This window comes from Lingula anatina, chromosome 9 (genome assembly GCF_051362555.1).
Source record: "Lingula anatina isolate TDL-2025a chromosome 9, LinAna3.0, whole genome shotgun sequence".
Lineage (NCBI taxonomy): Eukaryota > Metazoa > Brachiopoda > Lingulata > Lingulida > Lingulidae > Lingula > Lingula anatina.
This window is the reverse complement of record NC_141775.1, coordinates 9,910,965-9,931,179: the sequence shown is the minus strand read 5'-3', so window position 1 is coordinate 9,931,179 and position 20,215 is coordinate 9,910,965. Positions and strand designations below refer to the sequence as shown.

The following is a 20,215-nucleotide window of genomic DNA, read 5'->3' as shown; positions in this document are numbered from 1 at the left end:
GATAAGCGGACGACCTGGCAAACTGCAAGTTTAAATAGAATCGGAGGTGCGCGCACTGATTGCGTTGTTTACAAGTGTAGTTTGTTACCAAAGCGTAAACGGCGAAAAGCAAATCTCTCTCTCTCACACACACACACTCACACAAAAAGTATTATTTTTAAATATAATCGCTTGTTTCACAGCAATAACAAACACCGGATAGAATTAACATTTATTTACTGATACACGTGTAGGCCTACACCACGGCATCGTAGGCCTACTTGTTTTCGAACGAATGCACAAGCAGTTTATTTAAGTTAATAGTTTCAAAATATTGTGTGAAGTGTCCGAGAAAATAGTTTTATTTCATTTTTATTTTTATTTCATTATCTCAAATTCATTTTTTCTTCCAAATTGACAGTTGCCCCTAAGAAGTAGGCCCTAACTGTTCAAAAATGTAACTTAACTCAAGGATTATAATGGAGAAGTAGTGGGTTAGGGGATTCCATTTTTAACATCTCCTTTAGAAGATAAAACTATCCTTACTAGAGAAATATAATGAGAAACATATAATATCATCGTGAAAAAATGTATAATCCGTAGAAATAATTAATCTCTGTCAAATAACGGCGTAGAGATTACAATATCGTGCGACTCATTCAGTGATTGCAGTGAGATTCTTATTTCTGAAGACAGAATTTCAAATTATATTAGGCCTACTGTCTGATAGTCAAGCTCATCATCCGAAAATAAATATAAGATATACGTGTGTTCGTAAAAGTTATTGGGGGTTGACAGATAGAAATCAGAGACGATGTCTTGTGGAATGATAAAAAAGGGCGTTCCATCAATCTAAAACAAGAGAAGGTAATTAAGTTAAGGAGGAGGCCTTATTCCAAACACAAATATGTGTAAGCAGTACTGAGAATTCAAAAGAAACCCTTTTTTGTTAAACGAATGGGGTTTTATAGAAATAAGTGTGATAAGAGTGTTTCCAACCATGGGTCGCAATCCCTCCCCACGGAAGTAGTTCCTGCCAAATGTCGTCTGTCTTCCAACCTACGTCATCGTGACGTCAGTGTGACTTTAGGAAGGCGTCCTGCACTGTCGCAACGGCTTCAAAGAACTTCAGGATTAACATTCGTAGTGCAAGAAGATCTGGAAATATTTGAGAACAGCCAGATTGTTAGTCTATCTTTATTTTTTCTTTTTGAAATAAACTAGTCCATTAATATTTCCATTCTTTCCAATTAATGAATTTGTACAGTACGTTCACGGCATTAAGTTAATTAAATCGTTAATGTTATAATATGTATATACATTTAAGAAAAAAATAAATATTTAAGAAATGAACAGAAGTAAAACAACTAATGTGCAGGCCGAGAATTCATTTATTCCCCATTTACTGTTATCAAATATAATTACGTCTTAAGTCGAAACAATTATAAGATAAGCTAGAAACATGTACATACATTAAAGAAATAATCAATTACCAAAACTAACATTTAAAGCATGCCCAGAGAGCGCAATTATCTCTGTCAAATATGAAATTAATTTCATTGGGGTAGAGGAAGAAAAGGGGGTGAGATAGGGTGAGGGGGTACCTCGTACGGGACAAGGAGGTTTAAAAACAGTCCGGTAGTTTTGGACTGGGTAAAAAATTTGGTCTGAAGTGGAATTAGGCTCTTTAAACGTTTGTGCGTGTTACTGAGAGGGGCTGATGACCCCCAAATTAAATTACAACAATTAATTTGTTTTTGAAAATAGGCGAAGTTGATGCTGCTATCGAAACAAACAAAAGATATTCCAGTGTCTCTCTACGGTCTGTATAATAAGAATATATATATATTCGATCCATTCAATGCGACGTGGAGAACGCAAAACCAGCAAGACAAACACTTTATTTTTCATTTTTATAATTTTCAATAAAGTTCTTACCAGTATTTTATGTTCTAAACGTTTATGCATGACCGATCTTTTTACCACAATCATGTTAAAATTTAACCTTTAGGTAACGATTTTCTAATACATTATTATTATTATTATTATTATTATTATTATTATTATTATTGTCAGAAAAGTCATAGATTACTGAGCTTTTTGCTTCTTTACCCTGTATTTAATAGTGTTCAAGAAAATCACTCCAAGCTCCCAAACACCTTGAATTACCCTTAGAACGTAGTTTTAAGCCAACACCTACCGTTATCATACACGGTGTTACAAATCATATTAATATGGAAGGAGTAATAGGGAAAGGAAACGTCCCAAGAACTTGAGGTATACCCATTCCCGGTGGACGTGCAAGAACAGAACTCGTTTTGCTGTATGTAGGTAGGGGACTTCTTCTGGTAAGAACAGCTGAGTGAGGCATACCAAACTCGTCTTGAACATTGCACTTGATAGTACAGGTCCTGAGAGAAAGTGGCTAAAAGAAATTCGTACTTTTCCCCGTTTACACTATAGGTTAGGAGCTGACAAGCGCAGTCTTTGGGAGGCAGTGAAGTCGTCGTTGTCGTCGTCGTTGTTGTTGTTGTTGTTGATGATGATGATGGCAACTGCGTTGGTGTTGTTGATGTTTTTGGTTGTGCAAAGGTTGTTTTCAGTTTTGACCCTGCTGGTTTTGTGGTACCTATGCTGGGAACAACCCCCTCTAACTGAACCGCACACCCTCCCTGTTTGCGATCTACGGGACAATACAGCCCCAAAGATGCCCCGCTTTGGAATTTAATATCAAGCCTCGAAGTTCCCTGATAGGCAGCTTTATACGAACACTTGCAGCCGTTTTGGGGTAAAGATTCAGGGTTGATGCTTAAGAAAGTGCAGAAGCGTGCTAACACATCTTTCACGCCGGGTTCTGTGCAGGAGATTAGGTAAGTTAAGCCGGAGAAGGAAATTTTAAATTGGCCCCAGTCTCCGGAATCAACTGAGTAGCACTGACAATTGCTCTCTGGCTTTACTGTGGATGTCGTTGAACTGATCGGAGCCTTTGAGGTTGAAATTGGGGTCGGGGTTGACTCAGTTGGGGTGGTGACAGTTGTGGGTTTGGTGGTCGGCAGGGGCGTGGTGGTAAGCCTGAATATGGGTCTTGCAAAGCAGCCACCAGAGGCCCCCGACCCAAGAGGACACGTCATCGCAAACACGTCCTTTGTGGGGAAATCGGGGAAGTGTATTGTCCACGTTGTAGCTGTGGGGAGTTTATTGGTCACGTTGCACGCACAATTGGTGGGGTTTTGCGGAAACCCTACCAGCGTCGAAATGACATAAGTGCACAAGGTGAAGGGGGGACTCAAGGCCCGAGGGCAGGTGACCGCCAGAGATTTCTGGTTCACCATAATTTTGAATTTGTTGGAGCCCAGAGACGCCGTGTTGGAGAGGAAACATTTACAGACAGAGGATGAGGTGGTTTTGGAAGAGGTTGTGGTTGGAGGGGAAGGGGTGGTGGTAGTTTTCACTGTGGTAGTGATGGGTGGAGCAGTGGTCGGGCCGTGTGTCATTCTGACAAAACAGTTGCCTCGTTGACAAACTACATCCACGATTTCTGCCAGGTTTGTAAAGACCAACTCCCACGAGCCCGCGAACATGTCACGCCGACACACACACGTGCTTTCATTTTCAGCTTTCCAAACAGGGATAAAAGACGTCAGGGAGGGGCATACGAGGTAAGAGGAGGGTCCCCAGTGTTTCCCACAAGTGACATCATAGCTTAAACCTTCAGAGTAAATTTGGAAGCGGTCGGGATTGTCAGCGCTCAGGGCACACTTACATCCGGGCATTCCCGTGGTGGTAGTTATGGTGGACGCGGTCGAGGTGGGTGCAGCAGCACTGGGAGTCGGGAGAGACCCAATAGGTGCCTCTTTGGCAAAGCATCCTCCGTTCGACCGCCCAACAGGACAGAGAACCTGTAGCCGGAATTCTACGTCTGGGTAGGTGACAAGCCACGTGCCCGTGTCCGTGTTTAAATCTACGGAGGAACAGTTACAAGCCTGATTCCCCGGTGGCCATCCTTTGAGTGGCGAAGAAATAAATGTACACGTGCTATATTGAGTGGTAGTAAGGTCTGTAGGGCAGCTCACTTCTAGTCCAACACTGCCAGAAACAAGCCTAAACTTATACGACTGTATTGTGTCCAAGAACGAACAACGGCAAGAAGATAACGTTTTCTTGGTGGTGGACTCAGGTTGCCTTGTGCTCGTGACGGTTGGCGCCATTGTGGTCGAAGGGGCCGGGGTGGGACGATGGACATCTGTGGGTCTGGCCCGTGATGGCGGATATGGAGTGGGGACAAACCCACTGATAACACCTTGGTTGCACGTGTTGTTATTTGTGGTGCTGAGTTTCACTGGGAAACCGTCCTTGGTACCATAGATGTTTACTGTTAAGTCAAACAGCGTCCCTTGAAGTAGCAAAATAAAAACAGTCAGCAGTGAGTCGTTTATGTTTTGTATCCAAGTACATTATGAACACATGCTCACATTAAAACACTTTCAATTTGACCATGGTACTATTAGGCCTTGTTAAAATCACAGTAGGTACTCAAAGTAAATCTTTATCTTCTTTTGTCTCTACATCTCTCCCTCTCACTCTCTCTCCCTCTCTTTCCCTCTCTCTCTCTCTCTCACACACACACACACACACACACACATGAACAGACACATAACACACACCTGTGTGATTTTGATCTCTTTTGTCTCTACATCTCTCTCTCTCTCTCTCTCTCTCTCTCTCTCACACACACACACACACACACACACACATGAACAGACACATAACACACACCTGTGTGATTTTGATCTCTTTTGTCTCTACATCTCTCTCTCTCTCTCTCTCTCTCTCTCACACACACACACACACACACGCACACACACACACATGAACAGACACATAACAAAAACCTGTGTGATTTTGATCTCTTTTGTCTCTACATCTCTCTCTCTCTCTCTCTCTCTCTCTCTCTCTCTCTCTCACACACACACACACACACACACACACACACACATGAACAGACACATAACACACACCTGTGTGATTTTGATCTCTTTTGTCTCTACATCTCTCTCTCTCTCTCTCTCTCTCTCTCTCACACACACACACACACACACACACGCACACACACACACATGAACAGACACATAACACACACCTGTGTGATTTTGATCTCTTTTGTCTCTACATCTCTCTCTCTCTCTCTCTCTCTCTCTCTCTCTCTCACACACACACACACACACGCACACACACACACACACACACACACATGAACAGACACATAACACACACCTGTGTGATTTTGGTCAGGATAGATGCTGCCAATATGGACTTTCCAATCTCCTGTGCCCTGCTCTCCCCAGAACTGAACGCTGGACACGTTCAACTCAAGGTACCTAAACACAGAGTCACATGGATAAAACGAGGGCCTGAAACTGACTTCCACATTTTTGTGGTTTGCACTGGATTGGTTAAATATATTGAAATCTGAAAGCGAGCACTTTAAATTATTTACTTCGAAAGTGCAGCCGTTTTACTTTTAGTATATCGGAGGCAATATGATCTTGAATGGCATTATTATATAAAATGATCCAGAACTGATAAATTATTGGTGATTTTTTAATTTGAAAAAACGACAATAACGATATTTCGAAGCAAAATAATGAATTAATCTCATTATTACAGGAGGATCTACCCTCATATCTGCACCATAGTGCTTTACTTAACCAATACAATAATAATAAAATTTATTTAACCACCATATGTATTGCAAAATACACATAAAACAGAAATTGTTTGACCATCTCGGACTTCAGAAAGATCAAATTAATAAAATAATACCGGGAACAATGAAAAGAATGGTTAAGAGTAACCGGGTCCTCACCTGGACCAGAGGTCATTTTTGCGTCCGGGAATCATGAGCGACCGCGTCCCAGCCGGAGACTCCAGTTCCATCTTCACGTACCCGCGTCCGGCAAAGTACACGAAGACGAACACTTCCACGTGCTCTACGAATTTAATATCACAGCTCTTAAAGTCGACAGTAGTTGTGCCTGGCAGTTTTCTGAAAGATTGTGTTCGTTTTTGTTAAGAAAATTACAATTTCAGGAAAAAAAAGCAAAAGTCGCATTACAGTCTGAGCTTCTGGATAAAACAGATCACCTGGAATCTTTTTCATGTCTCAAATTATTCTATTTTTAAGTCAAATAATCATACATGATAATGTCGGGTGTTTAAGTATATCACGGGTGTGCCACGTGAGGTTGTTATTACAGTTAAGTCGTGCATTAAGTTTTTCTTTTGAAAACCGAACCCTGTTTTTATTGGGTCATTGAAAATGGTCATGCAACACATAGATTTGGGTCATATTTGTGTCCAATTTCATTTGCACGTTATTTGCATGTAAAATGCCGAAGAACAAGTATGACAGATTTCGCAAGAAAAACGGACAAATACTGGTGCGATGACAGTTGCATAGTTCTATATTTGTATACGGCTGATTTACCTTTATTTATTTCTTTTTTTTTTTTTTTTTTTGTATCTACATGTAGACAGCCACCCTTCGTCTTTTCCCCGCCCTTTAAAAGATATAGAACAAAAACCGTGGACTCGTTACAGTTCCATTCCACATTTACTTCATGCTTAGATAAAGGAAATATTTTAGCGGATACATACCCGTTGATACCCGTCATCTGTTTGCTGCATTTTGTCTGCTCGGGGACATTTTGCCACCGCTCAGCAAAATCCACCATCTTTGCAGCGTCCAGCAACCCAAAGCCAAAGGTGGAACTGACTGAAGTATGAGCAACAAAATGTAACTGTGTCAGAATGGTGACTGAAAAACACATACACGCACTCTCTCTCTCTCTCTCTCTCTCTCGGTTAATTATATAATTAGATTGCTGGCAATAAGCTGCATTTTGTCGACCTTAATAAAAAATATCTCAGTCTTGATTTCGAGGTTATATGCCACTCAAAACAGCAACAATGTTCAAGAACAACCATTTTTTCGTTCATATTCGGACCTGTTGTTGGCCTTATCAATGAGAAGAGTGACAACTTTGTAACCAAGAAAAAAATGGTAAAAGTGGCGGAGTTTTATGCCAAATGCAGACGAGTCCGTAGATTACTGAAGCATACAAAATATATGTGAAAGTACTATTACATGCTAAGGAGGAGACCCCCCCCCCCCCCAATACCCTCAACTAGGATAGAAAATTTGAAAAATAACATCCATCAACAACGTACAAAGCACTGTCTATATTCCTAAAATTTGGAACTACTACCGCATTGCAGGCTAAACATTAACGTCACTCACCATGGAAACCAGCCCCATTTACAAACCAACCGGAGTTAGGGTCGCCCCTTGCAAAGTCGGATCTGGCACTTCTTGTAATCAGGTGCATGACGTCACGTGATGTTAAAGATGGGCTGATAGAAGAACAAGATTGAATGCTTGTTAAATATACGTGTACTTGTTTGCGTGTCGAGATTATTGAGTTTTATTTCATTTTGTGCAAATTGCTGTAAATCACTGCAAATAATTTGTTTCGTTCAAATACTTAATCGTTGTAAAAAAAACTGATCTTTATTTTCACCATACAGTAACAATGCAATACAAGACATTAAAAGGTGTGACAGTCTTGAAATGTCTACTGCAATCATTGTCTATCATTTCAATGTATCCTAAAAGAGCAAAATTCAAGGAAACGTTACTTACTTTGCCTCCAAGGCCAAAGCTATTACTGCAGCGACCATTGGAGCTGCAGCAGACGATTCTCCGAAGTCGTCTGCACACGTCCACTGTCCGTACCCAGTGGTGAACTGGAGATAAAAATTTACATTGACGATTGCGGAAAAACAACCAAAAATAAAGGTGTAATCTATTTACTTATTTATTTATTTATTATTTGTGTCGCCTGGGAACCACATTACTTCCTCTTACAATTCCTTTTGAATCTTACAACGAATAGCGACTCCAGAAGAAGCTTATTCAGGCGTTTCGTAAATGCATGATGTATGATGATGATTGCTTCTCCACCTGTGTAAGAGCTACCATAGCGATCTAAATACAGAAAAACAAGACACGAAAAAAGCACGTGAGACTGTCATCCAATCAAAATCCAGGTCACTGAAGATACTTACTATCTTATCATACCATCTGTTCGGTTCCATGCTGCTTTTGCTGTATGCCGTCGCCATCATGGCGCTGCACTTCTCACCTGTTGGCAACTTGCGCCCTCTATGAGTGAGTCCGCCGACTGGAATGGTGTAGATACTGTTTGCAAACCCGTCATACGCGCAGCTGTCGTCATTGGTGCCGCCATTACCGGATGCAAACACGTAAATGGACCCCTTTCCACCGCGGCCCTAACAAATATATACAGTGATTTTTATTTAAAAGATTCACCGTTTCATACATGTTAATAATCATAAGAATTTTTCAATGTTAGTGTTATCTAAAACTATTTCATGCTTAATTTCATAGCTAATTAAGAAAAAAAATGTTTTTTTTTATAAAAGCAAAACCACACGTTATACTATAAGACAGGTTATGTAGTAGATCGTAATAGCCTAGCTCGTCATATGCTACTATACAAAATATGGTAAACGACAGTTTCTTGTAGATGTGGTACATATATTATACTGGTACGTGTATACACACTTAATGCGGATTTTCATGTACCAGGCAGAATCGAAATGTCACAGAGCAATTGAACCCCTTAAGACCGCCAAACCCCACAGCTACCAAAATCACCTCCCTTCCCTTAATGCTGATACTGGAAGGACTGATGGGTGCGATCTCACGTGGGACCCACACTAACCTCTGTTGCTCCCTTTTTCATGGCACCCTTGGACAGCTCACCAATGGCTTTCAGATCGAACCCTGTCCGCGCCATTCCCCAGCTACAAGAGTACACGTCCACGGTCTCCATGTTGTAGGTCAACGCACGTGCTTCCAGAGCGTCTGTGATGCGTTTATTGCCAAAGATACGGATACCTATAACAAAAGAAAGAAATGTGTGCCAACCAAATATAACTAGACCCTTTCACAATGATACTGGTTTATATATTTTGTGTAGTGGTCTGCTATAGTCTTTTATTCCACTCCACTCCATTTCAAATTTTCACATTCAACTCTGATATGCCATTTTATCCTGTTTTATCCTTACATTCAATCCTATCTTAACAATTCAATTTGTTTTAATCTGTTATGTTATGAAATACTATGGGTCTATCTACTAAATACTACTAAATGCTAAATATATAAGTGTCTCTTTTGTAGGCCTACCGGTATATAAACATACGCTAGATGTATGAAAACTGGGGATAATGCCGTACCTGCTATGTTTGCGTCAAAGGCAATCCCTACTCCACAGAAGTCGTTGGCTTCAGCCCCTATTATTCCAGCGGCGGAGGTACCATGGCTACAAAAAAAGATAATAGATAAGATACACAACTTGGCTCGACCCTTTTCTACCAAAGAAATATGAAGCCTGAAAGCAGACTTTTTTAACTCTCGTTAAAATGTAGTGCAGTGCCACAGAGTAAATGAACTGAACTCAAATAGAATGTTATGTACCGGGTCACATGGTCACATGGCGCCTTCTAGTCTATTGCAAAATGGCGACCAATAACTAATAGATGGGTGCTGATGAGATAGTGTGTTGTTGTCATGGTAACCCACCTGTCGCTTGCAATGCCCGGCATGGGGGTTTTCCTATCCACCTGCATGTCGTAACTGTTAAACAAATCCTAAACCAAAAGATAAGCATAAATTTAAGTTTTAAAAGAAAGTTTTCATTCTGTGGGTTATCTGAGTGCGCTTAGCCTTTTCACTTCTGTATATGTCTTACCATCTTCTCTATTTTTCCTTAATCTTCAGAGGTCATGCAATCATATAAGTGAGCTGTTTTCAAAATCTGCACAAACAGTGTTAACCATAAATTTTGTTTAAAGAGTGTCCTACAGCAACATCGTTTATATTCTGAAAAAAGGTGTTCAGTTTCATTACTGTTTATGTGGTGTTTGAAAATTGGAGAAAACTCACGAAATTTCTCGCGAGATCGTAATTAGTATAATCAATCCCGTCATCCACCACGGCGACGTTGACCCCTTGACCTGTGCGGCAACGTTCCCATGCCTCCACGATATTCATACCGAGCACCGTGTTGTTCTGAATAAATAATAGAAAATAAGGGATAAATAATGAATATTATTTAATCTAACTATACGTAGCGTTCGTTATAAAAGTGAGAGTTTACATTTATACATTTTCCACTCGAATAAAATAAGATTTAAAGAAATTATTTTTACAGTGTGTGGGCGTTTGTGTTCGAGAGAGAGACGGGGGGGGGGGGGGGGGGGGGCACTTACAAGGTACCACTCCTGATCGCGCCATCTATCGTCATGTACACCCAAAGTTCCTCCAGGAGTCTGCCCAAACAAGGAACGCTTCACCACTTTCTGCTGTTTCAACCATTTTACCTGGTCCAGAATGATAACGGATATATTTTTTAAAGTGAAACATTTTTTTTTATTTCATTAAAAATGCATCCACTGTTTTAGGTAATTTTTTTTTTCTGATTACATTGTACCAGAGTGCTTTTCTTTAAATACCCGCTTTTAATTAGAAATATACAAGTGCTAGCTGGGTACTTCATTATAAAAGATCTTGACATATAAGATGGTGCCACATTTTCTTTATGATTATACTCTGCGCGTTAGTGGTTATACAGTCTGTATGCACTACCAAACTTAAAACATTTACTAATGGCGCCGCAATGTAACTTATAACGATAATAAATACAGTACAAACCACACCTCCGGATCGGAGCTAAGAGTTCCATGCTTCTCTTCACTGGAATACCGATCAAAGTCCGGGACGTCCTTGTGTTCAAACATGTAGTAATCATCATATATCTGGAACAGTAGAATAAAATGATACTTCTAGCTTAGAAACAAATTTTAAAATTTTAATCCCTCAGCTTCTTTATTAAAGATTAAATATTATTATTATATTATATGCTGTCATCCATTATCTTATTTAGTTCTAATAAGTTATTGTTAGTTTTATTTTAGTATTTTCCATGAACTGTTCTTTTTTTTCTTTTGTGGTATAATAGATAGATTAAAAAAATAATTGAATAAAAGTGAAAACAAGTAAAATGAATTTGATGGAACAGTCTCCTGCCTGTACTTCTTTGAAATGAGTGGCCATTACGTTTATTCTGTTATGACTAACTTTAAAAGTCTTTTTATTTGCTCCTACTGTAATGTCTAGCTAATTAATGTTAACTATAGTCGGTGGTATACCTTTGCTATGTGCTCAAACCCATGCTTTAGTGCCAGTCGCCTTGCTACATCCTCGCCGCCTGCAATTTCCACGGCCCAAACATTTGTATAGCCATCTTCCGTGTCGCCATCTATGTTTTGTACAGACTCATCTAAAGTTCCAGAGGACGTGGTCACGGTGACGAGGCACCTAAACGACAACAATGCAACAACAACAATAACAACAAAATCAATAACAATAATAACAATAACACCACCAACAACTATAACAACAATGATGATGATAATAATATTAATAACAATACACCCTTAGACATTAATTTTCAAAGGCTAAGTAAACCTTTAATTATAAGATCTTCTGGCTCCTTTCAATTTAAACAATACGAAATCTTTACATCGTTTCAACGCGGTTCTAGCAATACATAATAAACAACAGCACTGACTTACAAAGGATAACAGGCCCGTAGCCAGCAACTTCAAAAGGGGGGGTTCTTTTTCTGAAATAGTGGACCTTTTTCCATAAAAAATTCACGAACCTACATCAAATTTTACCCAGAGTGGACCTTTTCTCACCAAAAGGGGCGGTTCTTTCGAACCCCCCGAACCCCCCCCCCCCCCCCCCCCCCCTGGCTACGAGCCTGGATAAGGTAAAGAAAGCATGAACTTTCCTGAAGCAGTGGGCAATTTTCATTTCCTACATGTATCTGAAACACTGTTTAGAATCGCGGTCCTGTGCCGTGTGTAATACAGACATTGCAAGCTACCAGACATGGCAGTTGAGAGGTCTGAGAAAATAACAACGACACCAGGTACGCTTCAGGCACACTTAAAATTGTGTGAAGCATTTTGTCGTCTTCAGGGTCTGAATTAGGTGATCATAGCAGTTTTGCAGGACATTTAAGGCATGACTGTGGGATATGTTCAAACGCGTGAAGATTACCTTCAGTCATTTGTAGCATTCTTTTGGCCACATATAAATTTGCCCAGTATAGTGAAGCAAAATTTAATCTCAAACACGTGTGGCTGTATGAGACGGAAACCACCAGCAATGACATGGAAAGAGGTGGCCATGGGTGAGAAGAAAATATCCACAGTCTGTAAGCTTACTACGGAAATGGCTAGGTCATTTCAACCAGGAAAAATTATCAATTTTTTCAGATCTGGTAGTCGTTAAAATACAGACTTGACATTTAATATGGAATATTTCAGTTTCGAAGGTATGCGTAGGTAAAAATGCATTCTTTTTTTAAAAAACTCCGATCTCATATACGATATGTGAATGGAGAAGTGTGTAGTCAGGTGTGTCGCTTCCAATTAATTGAATACCAGGTTAGTTGCGCTGCTGCATTATGTAATATGCAGTGATTTAATTGGGTAGTGCTCCTTTGGGCAGGTCAAAGCTTTGCTTTGGCAAAGCATGGTTCTGTCAAAAAAGTATCCATATGTCGGCAACTACTGCATAGAAGAATTTGAAATTTTGCATGCAGGTGGTCGGTTTTGCAAGGTGTAAAATGAGCTATGCAGTGCTCTGCATATTTGTTTATCTGTGGCAGAATGCCGCGAAAAAGACAGACATTGCCAGACAGAAAATTGCGCCAAACGAAACGGTCCGCACAGTTTTATAGAGTAATGCCCAGACTGATGTACCTACACAGAGGCCACAACCAACGTATTGAAATCTTACCACCAGGGTACAGGACCCACTGTCTGTCGGGATATGCTATTGCAACTAAACAAAAACCACCCAGTCCGTTCAGAATGAGGGGTAAATTGCCACCAAAACGCATTTTTCAAGGCCCTTAGCGAATACCAAACTGGTTTTAGCTGGTTAGAATACCAGACGACCTCAGGGAAACCCACTGTAAACAGCAAAACATCGTTGTATGTTTCTCTAATGAATTGGGGACCCTGATCGTTTCTGAGTTGAACACTGAAACCTCGTGACTTTCTTTATTGAGGTCAGCTTTCACCTGTACCGCTCAACCAGTCAAAACAGAGTTTACAGACATCCAGAAGAGGCCAACGACTAAGCGTGTGCCGCGTCTAAAGTGACTAAGGTCATTAACAGCTTCAGTAATTGGAGTGGATACCACATTGGTGCCAAAACACCAATGATGGTCATCCACGAAAACCTGAACCAGATCAAATAAAGGAATAATCTGAGAACCACTTGACTATCATTTGATAGGGGGCACCTTAGGAACAATTTTAGGTTGCACGGTGGAATTCCCGGTACACACATAGCACTTTTAATAGCAGATTACTTACAAAACCAAGGGAATGAGCAGCTACCTTGGTAATCAAAATCGCCATATTTGAACCACATAGACAATATGTGGGTAGGCCATTACTCGCCGAATCAATGGCCTACATGTCCTACAACAAAACTGGACCAAATTGGACAGATTTTGACCGATGCCTGGAATGTTATTCCAGATTGAACTCTAAAAACCTAACCCAAGGAATGCCTTGCCACTTAAGAGCGCTGGTAGCAAACAGAAGAGGTCAAGCGTAACAGCGACCGTTACTGTGACTAGACACTGACATGGGGGTTCTTTGTGAGGCGTGTATCTCTTTTACAGAAAATTATTTGGAAAATATGGAGATCCAAAATATCTCCTTTAATTGTTGTCGTATGACATAGAATAGGCAATGTGTTTTTGTTTGCTTCTCTGGCGAATTCCATTAATGGACTGATGTCAAAATGATATCAAAGAGATAATTGAAAGTTATTAAAACACGATTTTAATATTTATTTTCATTTATCAGTCAGCAAAATAGAAAAAAATTGATGAAAAATGATTTGGAAAAAAATATTCCATATTAAATGTCAAGTCTGTACATTTCTATGTAACATTTTGGTGCTTTTACTATAAAGAATAGAGCTATATATAAGATAATAAAGATACATATATAGTCTGCTTTTCAATTGTGTTGCTACCACTCAATATGAATATTCTTATTTTAAGAATTTATTACTCAAAAAAAATAAATTATCTGTAGAATTCACAATTTTCCGGGTTGAAATGATCGCGTCATCACCGTATCTGTATTCAAATAAGATATAATTACATAGAAACAATATAACATTCACTGAGATAGCCTACTATAAGTGTATCAACTCACCACAGTATAGCGACGATTGCCGCTGTCGTCATATTTGTCCCTAGTCCCCGGTTTCACTTATATAGTTCAAAGAATTCTAAAGATAAAAAGTAATGGGAAATAGATTATATCTGAAAAGGAAATTAGAATAACGTGACAACTTAATGTTGAAAGTGCCAGGCAAACGTAAGTTCCTAGTGGCCCTTCCGCTTCTTTAAAAGTCAAGCTCGGTAAATTGCAGAAGTAAAAAAAAAAGTTACATGGTTCTGTCATAAACCAATGCCAATGACAGTTTATACAAACAAAAAACAAAAGCTATCTTGTTTTGTAATATTTTTTTTTACTTCTGAAGTCGACAAATGCATCTACTTTCCGTTAACATTTTGTTTTGAGACGGGCATCAATGGAGCTAAGTGACTTTGTAACTCGAGAGGCAAAATAAAACAACAATAAAATTCTTAAGATTATACGTCATTTATCTCATGTCATTTCTGAATGACCAAATGGACATAACACATAACATGTTAAGTATTAGACCCTATTATGCAAACTTATCTATACGCAGTATCATACTAGTACTCGGTACTTATTCATGGAACTTAAAACTTCCTTTTTACCCTGAAAGTCAAATATTAAAGGTGATCAATTACATCAAAATTGAGCAAAAATGAACAGATATATGTTATCCTTAATTTACCAAAGAATAACTACCACACTTTTTTCGGTCCTATGGCAATCGCAGTACAAGTAGTATCCAAAGTGAAAGGGAGAAGCTTTTACACACATCTCTATTTATGTTTATACGGGGGCCTTTGATATGGCTTACGGGGGTAAATGTGACTTTCAGGATATGGACTACAATGATTTTCTTTGCAGCGTGTCTCACTGACGTAATATTGATCCCGCCGTTTGTGGTAAATAATTCAACCACATACTAATGACCCAGATACGTGTACCCTGAAGGCCGTTGAGCAGACTGAAATTTTTGGTATAATTTCAGAAAGTCAGTTGGGTGTTAAACGTTGAGCTTCCTTGTACACTGTAACAAGGAAAAGGGACACGGTCCATTAAATGCAATGATACTTCTTTTACGTCTGAAAGACTTAGGAGGCAGGCAACAGCAACATCACGTGCTACATGAGTAGGAGCGAGAAAAAAAATTTATAAATTAAGACTGGCAGTTAGCCAAAGCCTTTCCCAAAATTCACCCTTATCGAACAAAAACATACACTTACCGAGAAACAATAGGTCTTATGGGAGTGTTGTTGAGTTCAAGAACAATTCACATCCTATTTTGGCCTTAGAAGTGCACACGGCAAGTTTACGTCATGTTTTCATGGCGGTCGCCAGGCCCTGCTTGACCCAGCAAACATGGCACTGATAGCAGCCAGGTGTCTAGTAACACGGCCAGATAACGCGGGTCTCTTTAGTTACAGTGTATTTACGTGCAGCCATACAAGACCTCCATGCAAGATGAAGAAAATACTTGCGAACTTGTTTTTAGTAAATAAAGCTCCGTTCTTTTCTTCTCCTTCTCTTTATTTTTTAATTTAACAGCTGAAGTTTAAAATGCTGTTCCCCCCCCCCCCCCCCACCCCATGTTTCCATGTCTCTATTGAGCATAAGAAAATTCGGGTGCATTGCCTAAAATAATATTGGCTGCTGATTTGGAAAAAAAATGACCACTTCCTTTCTTGGAACATAACATAGTTGCTGCGGTTTTTCTCTGTTTGTATTTCTATAGGCGGATCCAGGATACAGTGTTCCTATACAACTGCTGGGGCGACTTCTTCCCAAACTTTCTATCTAGCGAATAAAATGTTTGAAAAATTTGCAATTTGGGAACCTGAAAAATGATTTCGCAGTTCCAATCTCACACACCAAGCCTCTAACTCTGCCTTAGTGTGCTTCTTCTCTTTGCACTCTAGAAAGCAGTGAAAGTGCATTCAGAACAGTGGACTAAGGGTGCTTTTCCAGAGATTTAGATCGATCTAAAGATTAAGATTTAGATCGACCTAACTCCCTGGGGGTTCACGCTAAATTGCAGTCAGCCAAGCGGGCACCATAGTTAATTACCCCCTTACAGCTTTTAGTAGGCGGGACAGACGCTTAAGCCGGCCAAGCTGACAGTAATCTAGAGACTCCCCACATGGATAGATCGATCTAAAAATCTATGGAAATGGGGTGTAACAGATCAAATATGGCATCTCACTGAAAGGCTTGCCGCTTACTTCCCGATTAGACCCTGAATAGATTCTCTGCGGGGATTACTCAACAAGCATTCAAGTAAGTCGGCGGATCTGTCAGTCCGCTATTATGAATGGGCTCTAAAACAGCTTGATAGTTCTGGGGAAGGGCGAGCTAGGGCCAGACAGGCAAAGCCAAGCCCCACACGATCTTGTATTTGCCACCTCTCATTTGATACTTTTTGCCGCGGTGCCGATATTAGTCTAAATGTAATAACAATTCGGCACAGAAGCAGCCTTTAAAAGCTTTATATAGCGTATCATTTGCCATCTGAACTCCAGTCCTGTAATGATAAAAAAAAGACATATTTTGAGGGCTGCCTTTTACTTTTTCCCAGGCCATCAGGCCAGGCCATTGAAGAGAAAACCACAAGCGGTACAGACAACCTGCTTGCATGTATTGTAGACCTGCAACAGCTGCCCCTCTCCCCCTCCGTCCCCCCCCCCACACACACACACACAAACTCCCACGCATTTCTCAGCCTACTACACTGAATTGTCAATAAAGAAGTATTTTGAACACCTCATGTACGCTCAACATTACACCCTTTTATTTAATTTCTCTCCGGTGCGTTTTTTTTTTTTTTTTTTTTTTTTTTTTGCACTGTTCGCTGAGCCGCTTCTTTGTTGCTGTGAACATTTGTTCTGTGTGTATGAAGCCAGAATAAACCGAAATTAAGTAATCGGGGTTATAAATTAGACCTAGTTCGACGAAATTAAATTTCTGACCTTAGAAATAAGAAGCAACATCATAAACTTGATAAGCATTTAGAATGTTTTTATCCCCGAGATTTCAGGGTAGGACCCGGGCCATATTTGCCTCATATATCTGTCTGGTAATGATGTTAGATAGCATTTTATGTACACAGGTAGTCTGACATGTTTATTTAGATAAAAATACGGCGGCACTGGTAGAGATTAAGCAAGAAGAAAGGACACTGTTGTGAGGGTTGTTGATCCTTGTGATTTTTTTTATTGCATTGGAGTTATTAATTCAGTGTATTTGGTTCTAGCTGTTGAAATTTTTTTTTCTATTGCCGTTGTTGCTTTATTGATACTACTGTTGTTCCTACGGTTTATCTGTTCATCCCTTGTTATCGTTGTGGCTGCTGTAGGAGACATTGTTTCTGCGCGGTTTATCTTTATTTTTATTTTATTTTATTTTATTTATTTATTTATTTTTTACTTTTGTTCCTACTATTATTATTGTTGTTATTGTGTTGCAGTTCTTCCTAATGTTTGCTATTAATTGCTGCATTGCTCTTGGCATCAAAGTTTTCTTCCCTGTCTGACCTGTATTACTATGTGTGTGTGTGTGTGTGTGTGAATTTTCCATGTGTGCGCCTACAAGGAAACAGTTGGAAAAAGATTAAATTGCAATAATTGGATCCAACGCGCTATAATGACTAGAAGGCTACCCCTGTAGATCCTGGTTGGAGATGCTTTTTAGTTGCAGGTGGCGCAGTACTGCTACAGGGTGCAAAATATGCATACACGTGTAGCCGCTATTAGCACTTCTTTTGTCATTTCAATCAGCTGTCTGACCCTATCAAAAAATAACCGCAGACACTTGAAACAAATAAAAAAGGTTCCGCATCCTGGTGTCAAGTTCCTAAAAAGCCATGCTTCTTGAGAAGTGGGATGGCTCGGAGACTTGGTATTTCAGTGAAATTTTCATCCGTGGGTGGGTTAAATATTATTGCTTTCCTATGAAGGAATTTCTCATTGAATTTAGCCATGTCTTTTTTTTCTGCCGATAGCACGTGTTACTTTTACCATGAATTTGTGGAAACTTTTACAAGTGGATGAAAAGAATATTTCAAAATAGCTAATGACATCACTTCTAGAAAATAAGACTTTTTCGTAATTTTGTAGGCTTGTCAAACAGAAGCAATCGAATTCCTAGGGGTTTCTCTCATCTCATTGTTTCTAGATGCTTAGATGCTCTTTATTTATTTATTTAGTTATTTATTTATTTATTTTATTATTTATTTATTTACCCCACATGCACACACTTACATACTAAAACAAACGCACTCGGTCTCACAGACGCACTCATACAAATTCCCATCCAAATCAATCCCCAACCCGTTCTCTGTCCCCCCCCCCCCCCCCCCCCCCCCCCCCCATATTGAAGCACTTGATGTCGATGTCGTGACACTGCTATATTGGGTGACTAGATTTTAAGCTCAAAAATCTTTCTCACGCATAGACACTTATGTGACATCTTGGGACAAGCAGATGTAACTTTCGGCTGCGTTTTAATCTTAAAATACACAAACAAAGGTCTTGGGGCGTGCAAGGCCAATACGGACGAGTTCTCTGTAAATATTTATTATCTGTGACCAAGTTTACCCGTTTTTAATCCGGCTCCTTTGCTCATCAATTTTGTTTGCTCTCGAAAGACAAATATTAATACAAATTACCTCGTGTCATTAGAAAACCTGCAAAGTTCAAGCACAGGGCTGAGAGAAACCTTTGGAGACAACTGTTCGAGCAAAAGGCTAACACTTTATTAAGACCTGCCGTGTCTTCCTGACATCCCCCGCAAAAAATATATATATATATATCTGTGAAACTACATGTATTGTGAAAAGTCTCTCTGTGGCAATGGTAGAGGGTACAATATGTTTTCTCTGTAATCGTGACCACATACAAAGTCGTAGAAACCATTCAGATTGATTCTGTAAATTACGTAAATGTAATTTTTAATTTTCTTTCTCGTTTACAATACGCCACCGGTGAGGGAGAATGATAAGAGAGAGCGACGCGTTTTGTCAACAAACGTTCCGGGGTAGTAACCCTTGCATTTGATATCGCAAGGCTATCTGAAGACTTATTGCGAGCTGGGTTATATTGGTCCAAGTCGTATTTGTATGTTTTATCAACAAAACTTTCTTTACTTTAAAATGATATCTGAATACTTACATGACGCTGGGTTACTGAATTTAACTGCGCCTTCAAATTAAATTTACTTTGCTTGTGGGGTAGATAGAATAGTTTATGTACAACGCAAAGCGCCCAGGTAAACGAGGTAGACAGGCCCCTATATATATATATATATAACAACACAATGAGTTAAATACATTTTTCTATATAGGCCCCTAGATATACATATAGCAACAAAATAAGTTTTTTACTTTTTATTGCGCTATAAATTCCCTGAATATTTCAACACTTTTCACTTAGTCACCATAGGGATACCATATATAAAACTGTTCACAGAATGGCTCTTCATAAATCCTTTTTTTTTTTTTTTTTTTTTTGAGTTGTAAGTTTCTACTATTTGGGTCATTTCTCCAAAGAAAAAGAGAATGGTGAATTTCACCCTCGCCAGAAGGATAACATGGATTGATTCAAAGACATTTCAATTCTCAAATTCTGAAGATTAAATTGAACTACTTATGCAATGAGACAAGCTCTATAAAATGTCAACTTCAATAAAAATGGAGTATGATTATCAAATGAGAGAGAGAGAGAAAGAGAGAAAGGATGAGAGAGGAATGAAGTGGGAGTTTGTGAACTCTTGAAATTAAGAGGATATTTTTCACCGTGTAAATATATTAAACCCGGATTTCTATGGGTTCAAACTAAAAACCATATATACA

The 20,215-nt window shown here is 39.4% G+C and overlaps 1 protein-coding gene across 4 annotated transcripts; it reads right to left on the bottom strand.

Annotated features, from left to right (window-relative positions):
* Positions 1–190: 190 nt before the first annotated feature.
* LOC106169035 (neuroendocrine convertase 2) lies at positions 191–15,759 on the bottom strand. Of its 4 annotated transcripts, XM_086994799.1 has the most exons (17): positions 15,073–15,198; positions 14,383–14,458; positions 11,278–11,446; positions 10,786–10,884; positions 10,339–10,449; positions 10,013–10,138; positions 9,650–9,717; positions 9,304–9,389; positions 8,787–8,962; positions 8,107–8,331; positions 7,682–7,785; positions 7,280–7,392; positions 6,637–6,754; positions 5,846–6,025; positions 5,254–5,357; positions 3,743–4,372; positions 191–1,137 (listed from the first exon to the last, which is right to left on the bottom strand). In XM_086994799.1, exons 2-17 carry the CDS (start codon positions 14,412–14,414, stop codon positions 1,055–1,057), a joined length of 2,424 nt encoding a protein of 807 aa, XP_086850925.1. In that variant the 5' UTR covers positions 14,415–14,458; positions 15,073–15,198; the 3' UTR covers positions 191–1,054. The 4 variants fall into 4 exon arrangements, with proteins under 4 accessions (XP_086850925.1, XP_086850923.1, XP_086850922.1 ...); XM_086994797.1 differs by lacking the exons at positions 191–1,137; positions 15,073–15,198 and adding an exon at positions 15,597–15,759 and having other exon boundaries at positions 1,353–4,372; XM_086994796.1 differs by lacking the exon at positions 191–1,137 and having other exon boundaries at positions 1,353–4,372; positions 15,073–15,199.
* Between the last annotated feature and the right edge of the window lie 4,456 nt (positions 15,760–20,215).